This window comes from Miniopterus natalensis, chromosome X, assembly GCF_054644295.1.
Source record: "Miniopterus natalensis isolate mMinNat1 chromosome X, mMinNat1.hap1, whole genome shotgun sequence".
NCBI lineage: Eukaryota > Metazoa > Chordata > Mammalia > Chiroptera > Miniopteridae > Miniopterus > Miniopterus natalensis.
The window spans coordinates 29,373,873-29,386,999 of NC_142103.1; the positions used below are offsets into that span (position 1 = coordinate 29,373,873).

The 13,127-nt window shown below is 43.2% G+C and overlaps 1 protein-coding gene across 1 annotated transcript; it reads left to right on the forward strand.

The window, feature by feature from the left end:
• The first annotated feature begins 2,936 nt into the window (after window positions 1-2,936).
• Window positions 2,937-10,407, forward strand: TSPAN6 (tetraspanin 6). The gene is made up of 8 exons (XM_016195691.2): window positions 2,937-3,044; window positions 3,967-4,155; window positions 4,438-4,512; window positions 5,382-5,480; window positions 5,951-6,085; window positions 6,415-6,498; window positions 8,384-8,488; window positions 9,262-10,407. Exons 1-7 carry the CDS (start codon window positions 2,958-2,960, stop codon window positions 8,450-8,452), a joined length of 738 nt encoding a protein of 245 aa, XP_016051177.1. The 5' UTR covers window positions 2,937-2,957; the 3' UTR covers window positions 8,453-8,488; window positions 9,262-10,407.
• The last annotated feature ends 2,720 nt before the right edge of the window (window positions 10,408-13,127 follow it).

Below are 13,127 nucleotides of genomic sequence, written 5' to 3' on the forward strand. Positions count from 1 at the left end.
GCTGGGGGAAGCATAGTTTAAACGCCAAAGAAAAACAAGTAAACCTAATCTCCAAGGTTACAGGAAATTAACAGGGAAAGGACAAACGTTCCTACTAAATATTTAATGCAAAACAAGCAGCAACAACAGTTAAGGAAATATTTTCCTTGTTTGCTACATTTTCAGTATCAGATATGTGTTTTTGTAATCAAAAAGGGGGAGAAATGAAGAGGTTGAACCAGAAAAAGTATTGAACTCCACATATCACTCTGGGACAGGCAGGGTAACTTTATAGGTGTTTGGGCTATTGGAGCGAAGGCGAAAATAAAACTGAACAAAAAACTCCAACTCCAAGGCAAAACTGGGGAAACGAGTGAGGCTCTTGTATTCAGGGGCTCCAAAGAGCCCTCGGTCATGGCTAAATGGGCACAGCGGCCCTTGGTAGGGTTATTCGCAGCCGGGACAGCTGTTTGTACAATGCCAGCCATGTCTCATCAAAGAGGGGCCCCGATTCTCACTAGGGAAACAGAAGTTGGCAGGGCTCAGTCCTAAGCGAGGTACTTAGCCTCTCCAGACCTGTTTGCTGCCAGCAGTAATCTTGACATCACAATGACAATCACTATAACAACTTTTGTGATGTGTGCATGATGTGACACGTGTTGAGCGCTTAGCAACTGTGGTTGGTACACAGTCAAGGGCCAGTGTTACAGTCATTATTAATACTTTAAAGAATAAATTTATCTTCTCACCTAGAGAATTACTTCTTACACTCCCTTAGATGTCATTAGATGCCCCTTTGGTCTGGGACCCAAACCCAGGCCTAAATTTGAACTTGAGCTGAGTTTGTTGGCATGGCGGCGGGTGTGTGTGTTGTAGCCGGGCAGAGGTGCCAGGTGTTGTTGCCATGGGAATATTAAATTCCTTGTCAGCCTCTGGTTTAATTTGGCACCGACTGTTATTCAAACAAAGCAGCGTTGTGAGTGGCAGAGGAAGGGAGAGGAGGAAAATCAACACATTTTTTGGAAATAAGATGTGGCTTTTGCTTCGACTATGTGTTTTTTCTTCAGCCACAGAAATATTTCTTTGCTCTGGGGCTCACAACGCAAATCCCTTCCAGGACATGGTACAAACCTAAATTTCAGAGGAGACTTCCATTTAAGATGACAAGGAATTAGCAGGACTTTCCCCGATACTTGTTTAATGGGATAACCTCTTGGAGAGGACTAGCTAGCCTCAGAAGAAAGCTTCACAGACACTTAGAGTCCCCCCGAACCTCATTTCCTGTAGCTATGGCATATGCGGTCCTTGAGAAGTTGACGTATGTTGTATTTCCTGATGGCCTTGCCTTAGTGCTGATAGGATTATAGATGTATCGTTTACCCATTCTCTCCATGTATTTATGTGTCAGGCTTTTCTAATTTTAGGATCAAATTCTAGTGTAAAGTTTGGCAGTACAGTAGTTCATTCTCCAACAGTTGTTCTCTCAGGCCTCAGGCATCTGACATGATTCCAAAGGGAGCCGGTCCCTAGGTCAGTGTTCGAAGCACAGGGAAGCTCTGTGTGACCAGGTCAACGGAACTTTCCTGTGTCCTGGTTCCGTGGTATATGTTTAAAGCAAGGTTTCAAGTGAAAAGGTTTGGGCATTCACCTCTTCCTCACTCGTTGCCATAGCGACGGGCTTTTTGCCATGGCAATACCACTCAATGGCCTTTGTGATGCTAAGCTTGTGGCAGTGATGATGTAATGGGTTGGCTAGGCAACCGATATGGTACCTCTGGCAATAACACCCACTCGCTAGACACTCAGTCTCTGCCCTCAGAGAGCTGACGCTTTAGCTGAGGAACCAGACCTTAGCACATGCTCTATGATGTAACAATACAGGCCCGCCTGTTCATGACACACAACATGGGAACATGGAGCTACCTACACACATGATTTAAAAGGAAAAATAATACCAGCACAGTAAACTTTGGTTTTGCTATTAGCTGTGTGGCCTTAGATTTCAGCTTCTTTGTGATCAGCTGGTTCTTAACCTGAACAACCAGGGGGCTGGAATACACAGTGCCTTTCAGTTTCAACATGTAAAAGGGGGGGTCACATTTGCTTGGCATTCTCTGTAGCACCTTTCCTTTTTCCAAGCTTGCAGCTAACGGCTGAACCTCGGTTTCAGCATTAATTTTAAACACTTTCCCCTCAACTTTCCAATTACTTAGAGGATAAACGAGAAGAGGAAATTCTGAAATTTCTTGTCAATCCGTCATACCTAGCTTGGAATTCTTTCAGCAAGCGATTATTTCCCATAACCCGTTCGTTTTTCTGCCCTCTCCCCACCGCATAAAACCACGTTCAAAAGTTGAAAAGCACAAAAGAAGTGAGAGAAGAAACAAACAAAAAACCAGCCCAATCCCTCCACTTAAGTTGCACTTTTCCCTTCATTTTTTGTCCCAAAACGTGTGACTGTACGGGTCGCTTTGCAGCCAGCTTTCTCTTTGGAAAGCCATTTCTTGTGGGTGTTTTGCTACGTAATAAAATGCTGTTAGGTCACTTCTAACTTTCTTTTATTTCTTTCCTTGCTTCTAGGGTACTAGGGGCCGACGAGGCCGAATCTCAGCGCGGGCGCTGATGGTGATAGAAACAACGTGAAGCTCTAAGGGCGGAGGGGAGGTGGGGGTGGGGGGTGCATTTTTAGGGGGAAAAAGGAAGCCAGGGCCACCACAGTAGCTAAGAAACTTCGCGACACTAGAGCCTTTGTGTACAGTTGTCAGTAACCTTCGGCAGGGGGCGCTCGGAAATCGTCGGCGCTTTCCGGACAGCCTCCAGGATTCCGGCGTCTAGAGAAGCTGCCGGGCGCTGCGGGCTCTTCCCGGCCGCGGCCTCTCGGCAGTTTTCGGCAGTTTCCGGGGAGACTCGGGGACGCGGCCGCTCGCCGGCTCCGAGCTGCTCGCCTGGCGCCGGCCGGGCAGGGTCCTGGGCTAGTCATGGCGTCGCCGTCTCGGAGGCTGCAGACCAAACCGGTCATTACCTGCTTGAAGAGCGTCCTCCTGATCTACACGTTCATCTTCTGGGTGAGAGATGGAGGCGCCCGGGAACGGGAGGGGCTCCTGGGCTGGGGCTGGGGGGCAAGGGGGGGGATCCCGGGCGGAGGGAGCCGTGATCCGGGGTTCAGAGGGAGGCGCGCGGGGTGGAGAGGTTGGGGCGGAGGTTGCTGTTGTGACTCGGGCGCTGGCGACGAGCGGCTGGGGCCCGAGCCCGGGGGTCGGGCGCGGGACGGCGGTGGTGGCCCGGACGCGCCCAGCGTTCGAATTCGTTGCGGGGCCGGGGCGGGGGCGGGGGGTTTCCCCCGCGGGGTACACGGAGGGTGTCCCCGGGCCTTCGGAGAGGCAGGGCTGGGCCGAGCCCTCGGGCGGCTCGCTTGCATAATAAGTCTCTTTCTTTTCCCTGCTTCGGTAGAGGGGAGTGTTTCACAGGTGAGTACGGCGACGGCCCCGCTCCCGCCAAGCTGTCCCCGGGCTTGCTTTTGTGTACCAGCCCTTTGTGCTCTGCTCTGAACTTGGGGGAACGGGGAAGTTTCTGGAAGTCGTGAGAACGCCCGCCCCCTCCCCCAAGAAGGTTTTCCTAAGGCGGGAGTAAAACAGTTCAAGTTTTGATCCCTGGGGCATATGTACCCCGGGCTTGTGTTTACACGAAAAGACAGATGAAGTTTAAGGATTTTGTTAAGACGTCTTCTCTAGGGGCCCGCTGGCTACCTGGGCTACTGAATGATGCAGCTCGGGGATTTGTCGAGGCCTGTCCTTGTGTGCAGATCGCCTTCCTACCCGCCTCTACGTGTGCCCCCCACCCATCTTGTCTGCCACATCCTAGCCACAGGCTGCTAAACCAATTGTCGCACCTATTGTTTCTTAAATACCTAGCGGTTTGTGGTTTGAATATACCTGCATCGCTTTGAGTATACAGTGCCTAACTTTTCTATTCTTATTTCCCACATAGATCACTGGTGTTATCCTTCTTGCCGTTGGCATTTGGGGCAAGGTGAGCCTGGAGAATTATTTCTCCCTTTTAAATGAGAAGGCCACCAATGTTCCCTTCGTGCTCATTGGCACCGGCACTGTCATCATTCTTTTGGGCACCTTTGGTTGTTTTGCTACCTGCCGAGCTTCTGCGTGGATGCTAAAACTGGTGAGTCTTTCTTTTCCTTAGAAGTGATCCTTGGTTTCTGAAAAGTCTTACATATGTTTGTAGGCTTTGTTTCTTGGAACTGGCCGTGGCCTTTTAATATTTTTCTTGTTCTTTACGAAAACTTACCAAGTTGAGCTGCCAGTTACCACTTTTGTTGTGCTTTTCCTGTCCTTCTCAATAAAAAACACGCTGATTGAACAAGCCATTGTTTTCCTTTGACTCCCTTTGCATCTGTAATGTGTCTTATTTATGCTGACTTGGACTTTTCTTTTTATCCTGCAGTATGCAATGTTTCTGACTCTCATATTTTTGGTTGAATTGGTTGCTGCCATCGTAGGATTTGTTTTCAGACATGAGGTAAGCCTGAGTTTGAGAGAAAAATGGATTAATTTAAGTCACAGAGCTAAACACAACTTTTACTAGTTTAAAAATCACTTACAGCTGTGTTTAAAGCTTTATTTTTTTTGCAACCTGTAGCTAACAATAATGGCTTTCTTGTAAAAATTCTAGCCCACTTTTAATATAAAAGAAAATTTAGAAAATTGTAAACACTAAAAATCACCAGAACAAAATTAAAGGTACCCATAATTACATGTATTTCTAGTAATTTTTCTGCGTATAAGTACCTATTAAAGTGGAGGTGGCACAATTTATAACTTTGATAGGAAACTAAAGCACAAAATTGATACCTTTGCCACTTATGCTACACAGTTAGAAACGATTGGATATACTTAATGCAAATCATGAAAACCTTAATATTGAATTAGAAATCGGTGTTCCACTCTTTTAAGCCTGGGGTTAGGAAATGATTGAGTAGTCAAGGCTCATCATTGAGAGTGTTTTTTACGGAGTGGTAGTGCAGTCTCTCAAAGTAAGCTTCTGTAGCTTAGCAATTCCATAGACATCAAATTTGTACTGTTTAAAGTGGATCAAGATCGAGGTGGGTGCAATACAACGGTACAGAGCTGCCACTTAAAAAATACCTGTTCCCATAGTACTGTGAACTTGTGGTTGTCATCTTTTATTGTAATGTTTTGCTTAGTAGTCCCCTCAGCCAAGCTATATCCCTTGGAGGGCAGGATTGGACCATAGAAGTTAATTACCGTGCGTGTTGCTGCTGTCAAAGAGATGACCACTGGTCAGATGTAGGGATTTCTTATTTGATCTAGAAATCAAAAGAACTTTCTAGAATCTTTGTTTATTGGCTTTGTGTTTCTTTTTTGTAGATTAAAGACAGCTTTAAGAATAATTATAAGAAAGCTGTAGAGCAGTATAATGATACAGGAGATTATAGAAGCGATGCAGTAGACAAGATCCAAACTACGGTAAGTGGTCATAGGTGGTGGCTTCTCAAGAGGGGAACACACTCCCTGTCCCGTGAGAGGACAGGGCCCTGGCTACTAGGTGTTTTCCACTTATACTCTCGTTATCATCTTAGGTTAGGAGAGAATGGAGCTATGTCCCTGAAAAGAAGAGTGCGATGATACTAAGGGCCATAGCTCCATTTCCTCCTGTCATTGTCCTCACACGTGCAGCACTCAGTCCCCACTGCCACCGGGGCCCAAGTCCTGTTGGCGCCAACAGGAAAATAACGCCAGTCCAAAAATGTTAGAAACATTTGTTGTTTGAAACAAGTGCTCATCTTTTGAATTATGATACCGATTGAGGACAGCCACACAAAAATATCATTACATATAATGTTTTGAACACAAATTGTAATCTAAGATGATAGGTTAAGTGTTTGACTACAAAGTTGTAATTGTGAAGTAACAATGTTTTTGTTGGGATTTTTCAGTTACATTGTTGTGGTACCACCGACTTTAGAGACTGGAAGGATACTAATTATTACTTAGAAAAAGGATTTCCCAAGAGCTGCTGTAAAGTTGAAGATTGTTCTCCGACGACGGATGACAATGAAGTAAACAATGAAGTAAGGAGCCCTTTTAATTTTTTTAAAAGACATTCACTGAATACAGAGTTGACTCACTTTTAAATTTTTATTCACAATATACATTATCTGAAATAGGGCAGGTCTTACCCTCATTGAATAAATGAGGAAACTGAAACTCGGAAAATCTGTGACTTGAGTTCATACAACTAACAAGAAACACTTTTTAAAATGTTTTTATTACATGAAAGAGTGAGTTTTAACAAAAAGGCAAAGACTAGGGTAGCCAAAGCTCATCTTTCTGCTGAGATGTGTGATCAGAATATTATTGCTTGTGCTGTACTTAATGGGTTTTTTTCCTCTCCCATTAGGGTTGTTTTATAAAGGTGATGACCGTGATAGAATCAGAAATGGGAGTTGTTGCTGGAATTTCCTTCGGAGTTGCTTGCTTCCAGGTAAGTCCATGTAGCTAGGAAATGGTTCATGACCCTTGTAGGTGTCAGCTAGAAGATTTCCACTTTGAAGGCTTCACGTTTTTGCTTCAGGGGCCTGGACAGTGTGAGTATTTTCACAGCAGTTACATTTTCACAAACACTCAGTTGCTCATCACAGTATAGAAATATTTTTATTTTGTATATGAAGCATACGTAGTAAATCATTTGTGCTTAGATCTTTATTTATCTTATTTGGAAGGGAATATTTTGCTGTTTTCATTCCAATTTTTTATGTCTTAGCTCTTTTTCTACACTATTTTCCACAACTACAGAGTTCTCTTAAGTTTTTATTACTATTTTACCTGTTCTTTTTACCATCACCAGTCGTGCCTTGAAACTATACAAAGCAAGGCTTAAAGTTAACTTCTAGCAGTAGATATCTTTTGAAAGCAGTTAACTGCGGAAAGACCTGGTGCCCTCTTAGTTATGGCAGTTTTCCAGCATCACAGTTCAGTAAACAAAACACTAGATAGACCTGAACCTTGCTTTGCTCTGCAGTCATCAAGATTCTAAAACAGCCCGGCCGGGCGTGGCTCAGCTGTTGAGCGTTGACCTAGGATCCAGGTGATCGGGGTTCGATTCCCAGCCAGGGCACATGCCCGGGTTGTGGGCTTGATCAGTGACTCTCTCATCATTGATGTTTCTCTCTCTCTCTCTCCCTCTCCTTTCCTCTCTCTGAAATCAATAAAGATATATTAAAAAATAAATAAATAATAAAAAAAGATTCTAAAACATTAGAATCTTTTTTTCCTTAGCTGCAAGTGCCTGATAAGTTGCATTAAGCCCTAGCCTATTAAATCAGATCATACAACCCCACGTTCAATATGTGCCTATTATTTTGGGTGGATGCTGTGTCGTGGAATCAAGTTGTATTGCTGGAGTTTTGCTGTCTCACTGTAGCATGAAAAGTCTGTATTGTGACTCTAGACAGTTCTTTAGGGGATGGAGTTTTTCTATTAAACATTATGGAAATAAGACTAAAAGCATTTTGACTTATGTAATTGATGAAGTCTAATCTTAATATATTTCTAAAGTAGCAGGCATAGCTATGCGTGAATCTGTACTGTCTAATCAAATAGCCACGAGGCACCTTGGAAAGGTTCTAATTCTTAAATAAAATTTAAAATTTGTTTCCTCAGTTACTCTAGCCCTGTTTGAAGTGTTGAAAAGACACCGGTTGTCAGTGGTGACTGACAGGAGAGCTGTTGGTATTACGCAGCATTGCAACACTGTTCTAGACCCTCCAGGAAAATCTCTGTACTCACAGATGGAGATTTTAATGGATGAGGTGCTTATTCTAGGACATACCTGTTTTGTTCTGATAACTGAGAGGAAGAGTAAGAAAAGTTTCCCCAAAATTATAACATTTATAATTTTTCTTGAGTGATTTTTGTCAGTGACAGTTGGGAAATTCCAGGTGACAGTAGTGGCAAAGCTTCACTTATATTCTTTGAATGTGATCTAGGTGCCGCAGGGTAGTAAACATAACTGTCTAGGAAAACTTAAGGAAGGAAATTATTAGTGAATTAGAAGTGAAGAAAACTATACCTACACCCTGAGGTCTTTTTTTTTAAAAAAATATGTCCCTATTGACTTCAGAGGGAGGAAGGGAGAGGGAGAGAAAGAGAGAAACATCAATGATGAGAGTCATTGGTCGGCTGCCTCCCGCACGCCCCCCGCTGGGGATCGAGCCCGCAACCCGGGCCTGTGCCCTGACTGGGAATCGAACTGTGACCTCCTGGATCCTAGGTCGATGCTCAACCGCTGAGCCACGCTGGCCGGGCCACCCTGAGGTCTTTAAGCCCTTTGGTGTGTGTGTTTAATTTTGCGCATATTTCATTTCCAGCTGATTGGAATCTTTTTCGCCTACTGTCTCTCTCGAGCTATAACAAACAACCAGTATGAGATAGTGTAACCAACGTTACACGGCTTACTCCTCTCCAACTTTAAGGTATGTTCATTTTGGTCCTCAGCTATGTCAGTCTTGGTGTTCGCTTCGTTCAGCCTGTGCACGTGATGGATGGAGTAAGTTTGCCGGAAAGGTATTGTCCAGGAATGCCTTGAAGTCTTACTGGTGCTGTGTTAGCCCCACATAGGCAGCTCAGGTCTCTAAAGACAAGGCATGGCCAGAAAGGACAGTAGAGCCTCTTCAGGTTCACCTGCACATACCCAGCCTAAAGGTCCTGAGTGGTGGTCCTCTTTCTAACAAATCTGAACCTACAGTGAAGAAAAGTGAGAATCCCTGGCAAGCATACTCTGCTCTTGACCGATAGTGGCATTTCCCTTAGTCTTTGACATAGTTATTATCACGGTCCTCTGTTGGACTATTATTAGAGCCATAAACTCATCTACCCTAACCAGGAACTAGATTTCAGGGAAATGTGTGTTTCAATGACTTCAGTATTTGAATGGTAAAATATGAGGACCGTTGCTAGCTGAATTAATCCCTGGGGCACCCTTCACATTTTTTTCTTGGAAAAAATATAATAGTTTATTAAAGAACTATCAAAAATAGGGGTGTATATGGTATAAAATAAGACCATATACTACATAATGGCAGAGGAGGTGCTTTAGTGCTGTTACTCTGGCACTTAGAAAAGTGGTTAGGGCATAGTGGGAACACATGAAGGTCGTCATTAGAAGGACAGATTAGAATGTGTGCAAGTGAATACAGTTATTGAAATTTGGGTTACATGTAAATTAACTTTTTTTCTTTCATTTTAGGACATTTACATTAGCTCCTGTGAACTACTAGATCGCCTGGTTGGAAAACTGCCTCATGTTACCCATTGACCGAAAAACTACACCGATAGTCTGATTCAATCTAGACATTTGTTTAATATGTTACAAGTCCACCATTTGTCCCATTCATCATGTAAGATCATTGAAACTTCCTTATCACCCTGAAACACTGGAAGAGCTAGTAAATTGTAAATGAAACAATGTGTGTTCCTCTTGATTATTGCTTTTCTCAATGTAGGACTTTTGAAAGGCCCTGTGGATTTTCTGTTTTGATGTACTGTTATAAAATGGGAAATTGACCCCTTTGAACCGGCCCCTTCCCAGCCAAGGTTATGTGGTTTGATTGCATCATTTGCATCAAAAAGTTAAAATGTTTAGATTAGTCTCTTTGTTCTGCTGACAGGCAGAGATTACATTGTGAACTTTAATCCCAGCCAGGAGTTGGATGGCGCCCATCAGAGTTGCCAGGTGGTGGTAATGGTCTCTGACCTAAGGCACCAAAGACTAAAGGGCACTACCACGTTCTGTGACACATCAGATTGCAGCAGACTTTTACTTTACATGTTGTTGCCTCCCAAGTTAAGGTGTTTATACTGATGTTTATATTTCCTCCATCACTTGAAAGGTTCTAATTAATGGTGTTGGAATTATTGTGTTTTCCTGAGAAATTAGCTCTAGCTGATATTTCCTTACCAGATAGATATGGCTTAATTATCAATATTGTGGTCAACTTTAATAATCTTAGTTTTGGTTTGTGCCTTTGGTTAAAGTCACTTTTAGAAAAATGTACTTATTGGTTGTTTTCTACTGAGAAAGCTAAGCCCCATATTTCTACTTAGAGTACAGTTTTAGATACAAAATGTAAAACTGAGCTATTGACTCTGTCTTTGAAAAAATTACTGTCATACTGTTGTCTGTGTCTGAATTTTTGGTTCTTTTCTTGTTTGTTCATTTGTTGCTTTTAGTTTTATATCCAACATATGAGTGAAGTCATATGGTTCTTAACTTTTTCTTTCTCACTTATATCACTTAGTATGATATTCTACTTGAAATCTATATAATCTTATTAACCAATGTCACCCTAATGAATTTAATACAAATAAAAATAATAAAACCACACAAAAAACATTGCCTCTGTTTATAAAAACCTATTCCCTGTGAAAGGATTACATTCCTTGTTATAAAAGCATATTCTTAGCATTCTTCCAGAAATCAGACTTTTTAAATTGTATAGTTTGGATTAGAAGGTTGGCTATTTTGCTTAGCATAATAATCTCCAGGTCCATTCATGCTGTCCTAAAGGGTAAGATTTCCTTTTCATATAGCTGCATAGTACTCCATTGTATAAATTACCACAGGTTTTTATCCACTCAGCTACTGATGGGCACTTGGGCTGTTTCCAGATCTTAGCTACTGTAAATAATGCTGCTATGAACATAAGGGTGCATACATTCTTTCTGATTGGTGTTTCAGGATTCTTATTATGCTAAGTGAAATAAGCCAGTTAAAGACAAATGTCACATGATATGACATATGTGGAATCTAATGAACAAAATAAACTGACGAACAAAATTGGTCCAGAAGTGTGGATGCATGAAACAGACTGACAGATCTCAGTGGGGAGGAGAGGGATAGGACAAGAAGAGATTAATCAAAGAAAATACACATATATGCGTAACCCATAGACACAGTGGGGTGGGGTGGGGCTGGGTGGAGGGAGACAAGGGGGAAAACGGACATCTGTAATACTGTCAACAATGAAGTTGAGTAGAGTTAAGCAATACATTCAGGGTAATGAAATTATTAAAACAAGTGTAAATGGGGGAAGTCATTCTTTAGTTTTGGGTTTCTTTCTACATCTATTAGTAGAACCTAGCTCATCTCTGATTGCCACACACCCACATAGTCCTTGAATTTGATGGTAAGGGGTGGGGGGAGTCAGTCACAGTTATTAAGTGGACAGAAACTACTAGTTAAGATTAATAACTTTCAAGTACATGTAAAATGCTTCAAGTGACTACAGAAAGAGGATATTGTCCATTAAGACATTTGACAGGTAAAGTGGTAAAACAGCTGAAAACCACTGACTCCTCAAATGCAGTAAATTAGATTTTTTGGTTATTGGAATTGTGGACACTGGGAAAGAAAACAACTGATAGGAGCTCCTCGTGGCTAATCAGGCTCAAATTTAAAAGCAAAGCCTAGAAGCTGTTTCTAAACAGGCCTTTCATGCAAACCGTACTTCAGGTAGAACCCTGCACTGAGCTGCTTGCTTACACTGACATGTGAGCCAGCCCTTATAAAAGAGTTTCCGGAATTATATTTCAGCCCCATCCAATAAGAGCTGCACAGCTCTATTCCCATCATCATCTTTATTGACCAAAGTGGCTCCATTATCAATCAGAACAGTGCCTTTTAGATCAATCAAACTGCAAGGATTTAGAGTTCTTCATTTGCATGAGGACAGACCAATAAGAGACCAGGGACCAGGTCCTCTGTCTATATGTTGGCTTCCCTCTGGCTCAGAGCACACTTTTCCTGTCCACCAAAGGCTGAAGCCTTCATTTCCCCAGCTGGAGCTGAAACGCCAAAGACATCACACCAGAGCAGAGAGGAGCAGACCAGCATAAAGCTTAGCGGAACAGAGCAGGCATAGCAGAGCAGAGCTGTCTAGCTGGAGAGGGGCCTCAGCCCAGGGCCACCTTGCCCCATGGTTGCCTCACAGGCATGTTGTTCCACAGCTGTGCTGCTTCATAATTGAGTGTAATACTATTTAGCTGCTCCAAAGCTGTGCTGTTCTAACAGCAGTGCTGTATCGCAATTGAGCTGTTTGAACTGAATAAAGTTTCCTCCTTCACTGCACGCCAATTTGGGGATTCCTGTTGGGGTTGAATTGGAACCAAGGACCATTGGTTGACAGAATTAATGAATCTAAAGAAGAAAATATTTAAACTATAATCAGAGCAATTTTCCAATAGGTAGTTTTCACTAGGATGGCCTAGAAGAACCTTTTAAAGTTTTTTTTAAGTAGTTTATTTAAACTTAAAAGTTTTCCCTCGGGGTTCTGGTCAAGATGGTTGGTATAGGTAAATGCGGTGCTTGCCTCCTCCCACAGCCATATCAAAATTATAACTAAACTACAGAACAACCATCATTCAGAACACCTGAAATCTGGCTAAATGAAAGTCCTACAACTAGGGAATTAAAGAAACCACATTGAGACCGGTAGGAGGGGCGGAGACATGGGGCAGAATCTCAGAACAGGCTGGTCCCACACCCACGTATGGTGGTTTAAAATTGGGAGGGATATCTTGGTTGTGGAGGTTTCCCAGATGAGCGAGGGGTCCCAGCCCCACACTAGGCCACCCAGCCCAGGGTTCTAGTGCCAGGAAGAAAAGTCTCCATATCCTCAGGCTATAAAAACCAGCAGGGATTGTAGCTGAGTGACACAGAGGCTGCTGGAGTCCCAGGCATTCCTCTTAGAGGGCCACCAAATGGACTTACTTGGACTCACTCCCTATGAGCTCCAGCACTGGGGCAGCAGCTTAAAAGGAGCTAGAGACATTTGGGGAGGAACTAACTTGTCTGGAATCAGGATGAAAGCTGATAGGAAAGCTTTCTCGCAGACAGAAGGGCTAGCAGAGGCCATTGTTCCTTTGCTGAGCCCTCCCTGCCACAGAGCCAACAGGCAGGTGCCCTAGCTGAATTTCCATCAACTGGGCTCATACTTTTTGCCCCATCCTGGTGACTCCCTGAGACCCTGCCCCTCCCTACTTGCAGGCTCATTCAAGCCATTTCCCGTGGCTTTTCCATACAACTGGCCTCTCTTGCATCATGCTTTGGAATTT

What these genes read in the sequence shown, in the direction of transcription:
- TSPAN6 (XM_016195691.2), top strand. Translation starts at nt 2,958, where the DNA reads ATGGCGTCGCCGTCTCGGAGGCTGCAGACCAAACCGGTCATTACCTGC. An exon ending in TAGACAAGATCCAAACTACG is followed by an intron (nt 5,481 to 5,950) that starts GTAAGTGGTCAT and finishes GGGATTTTTCAG; the next exon opens with TTACATTGTTGTGGTACCAC. An exon ending in ACAATGAAGTAAACAATGAA is followed by an intron (nt 6,086 to 6,414) that starts GTAAGGAGCCCT and finishes CTCTCCCATTAG; the next exon opens with GGTTGTTTTATAAAGGTGAT.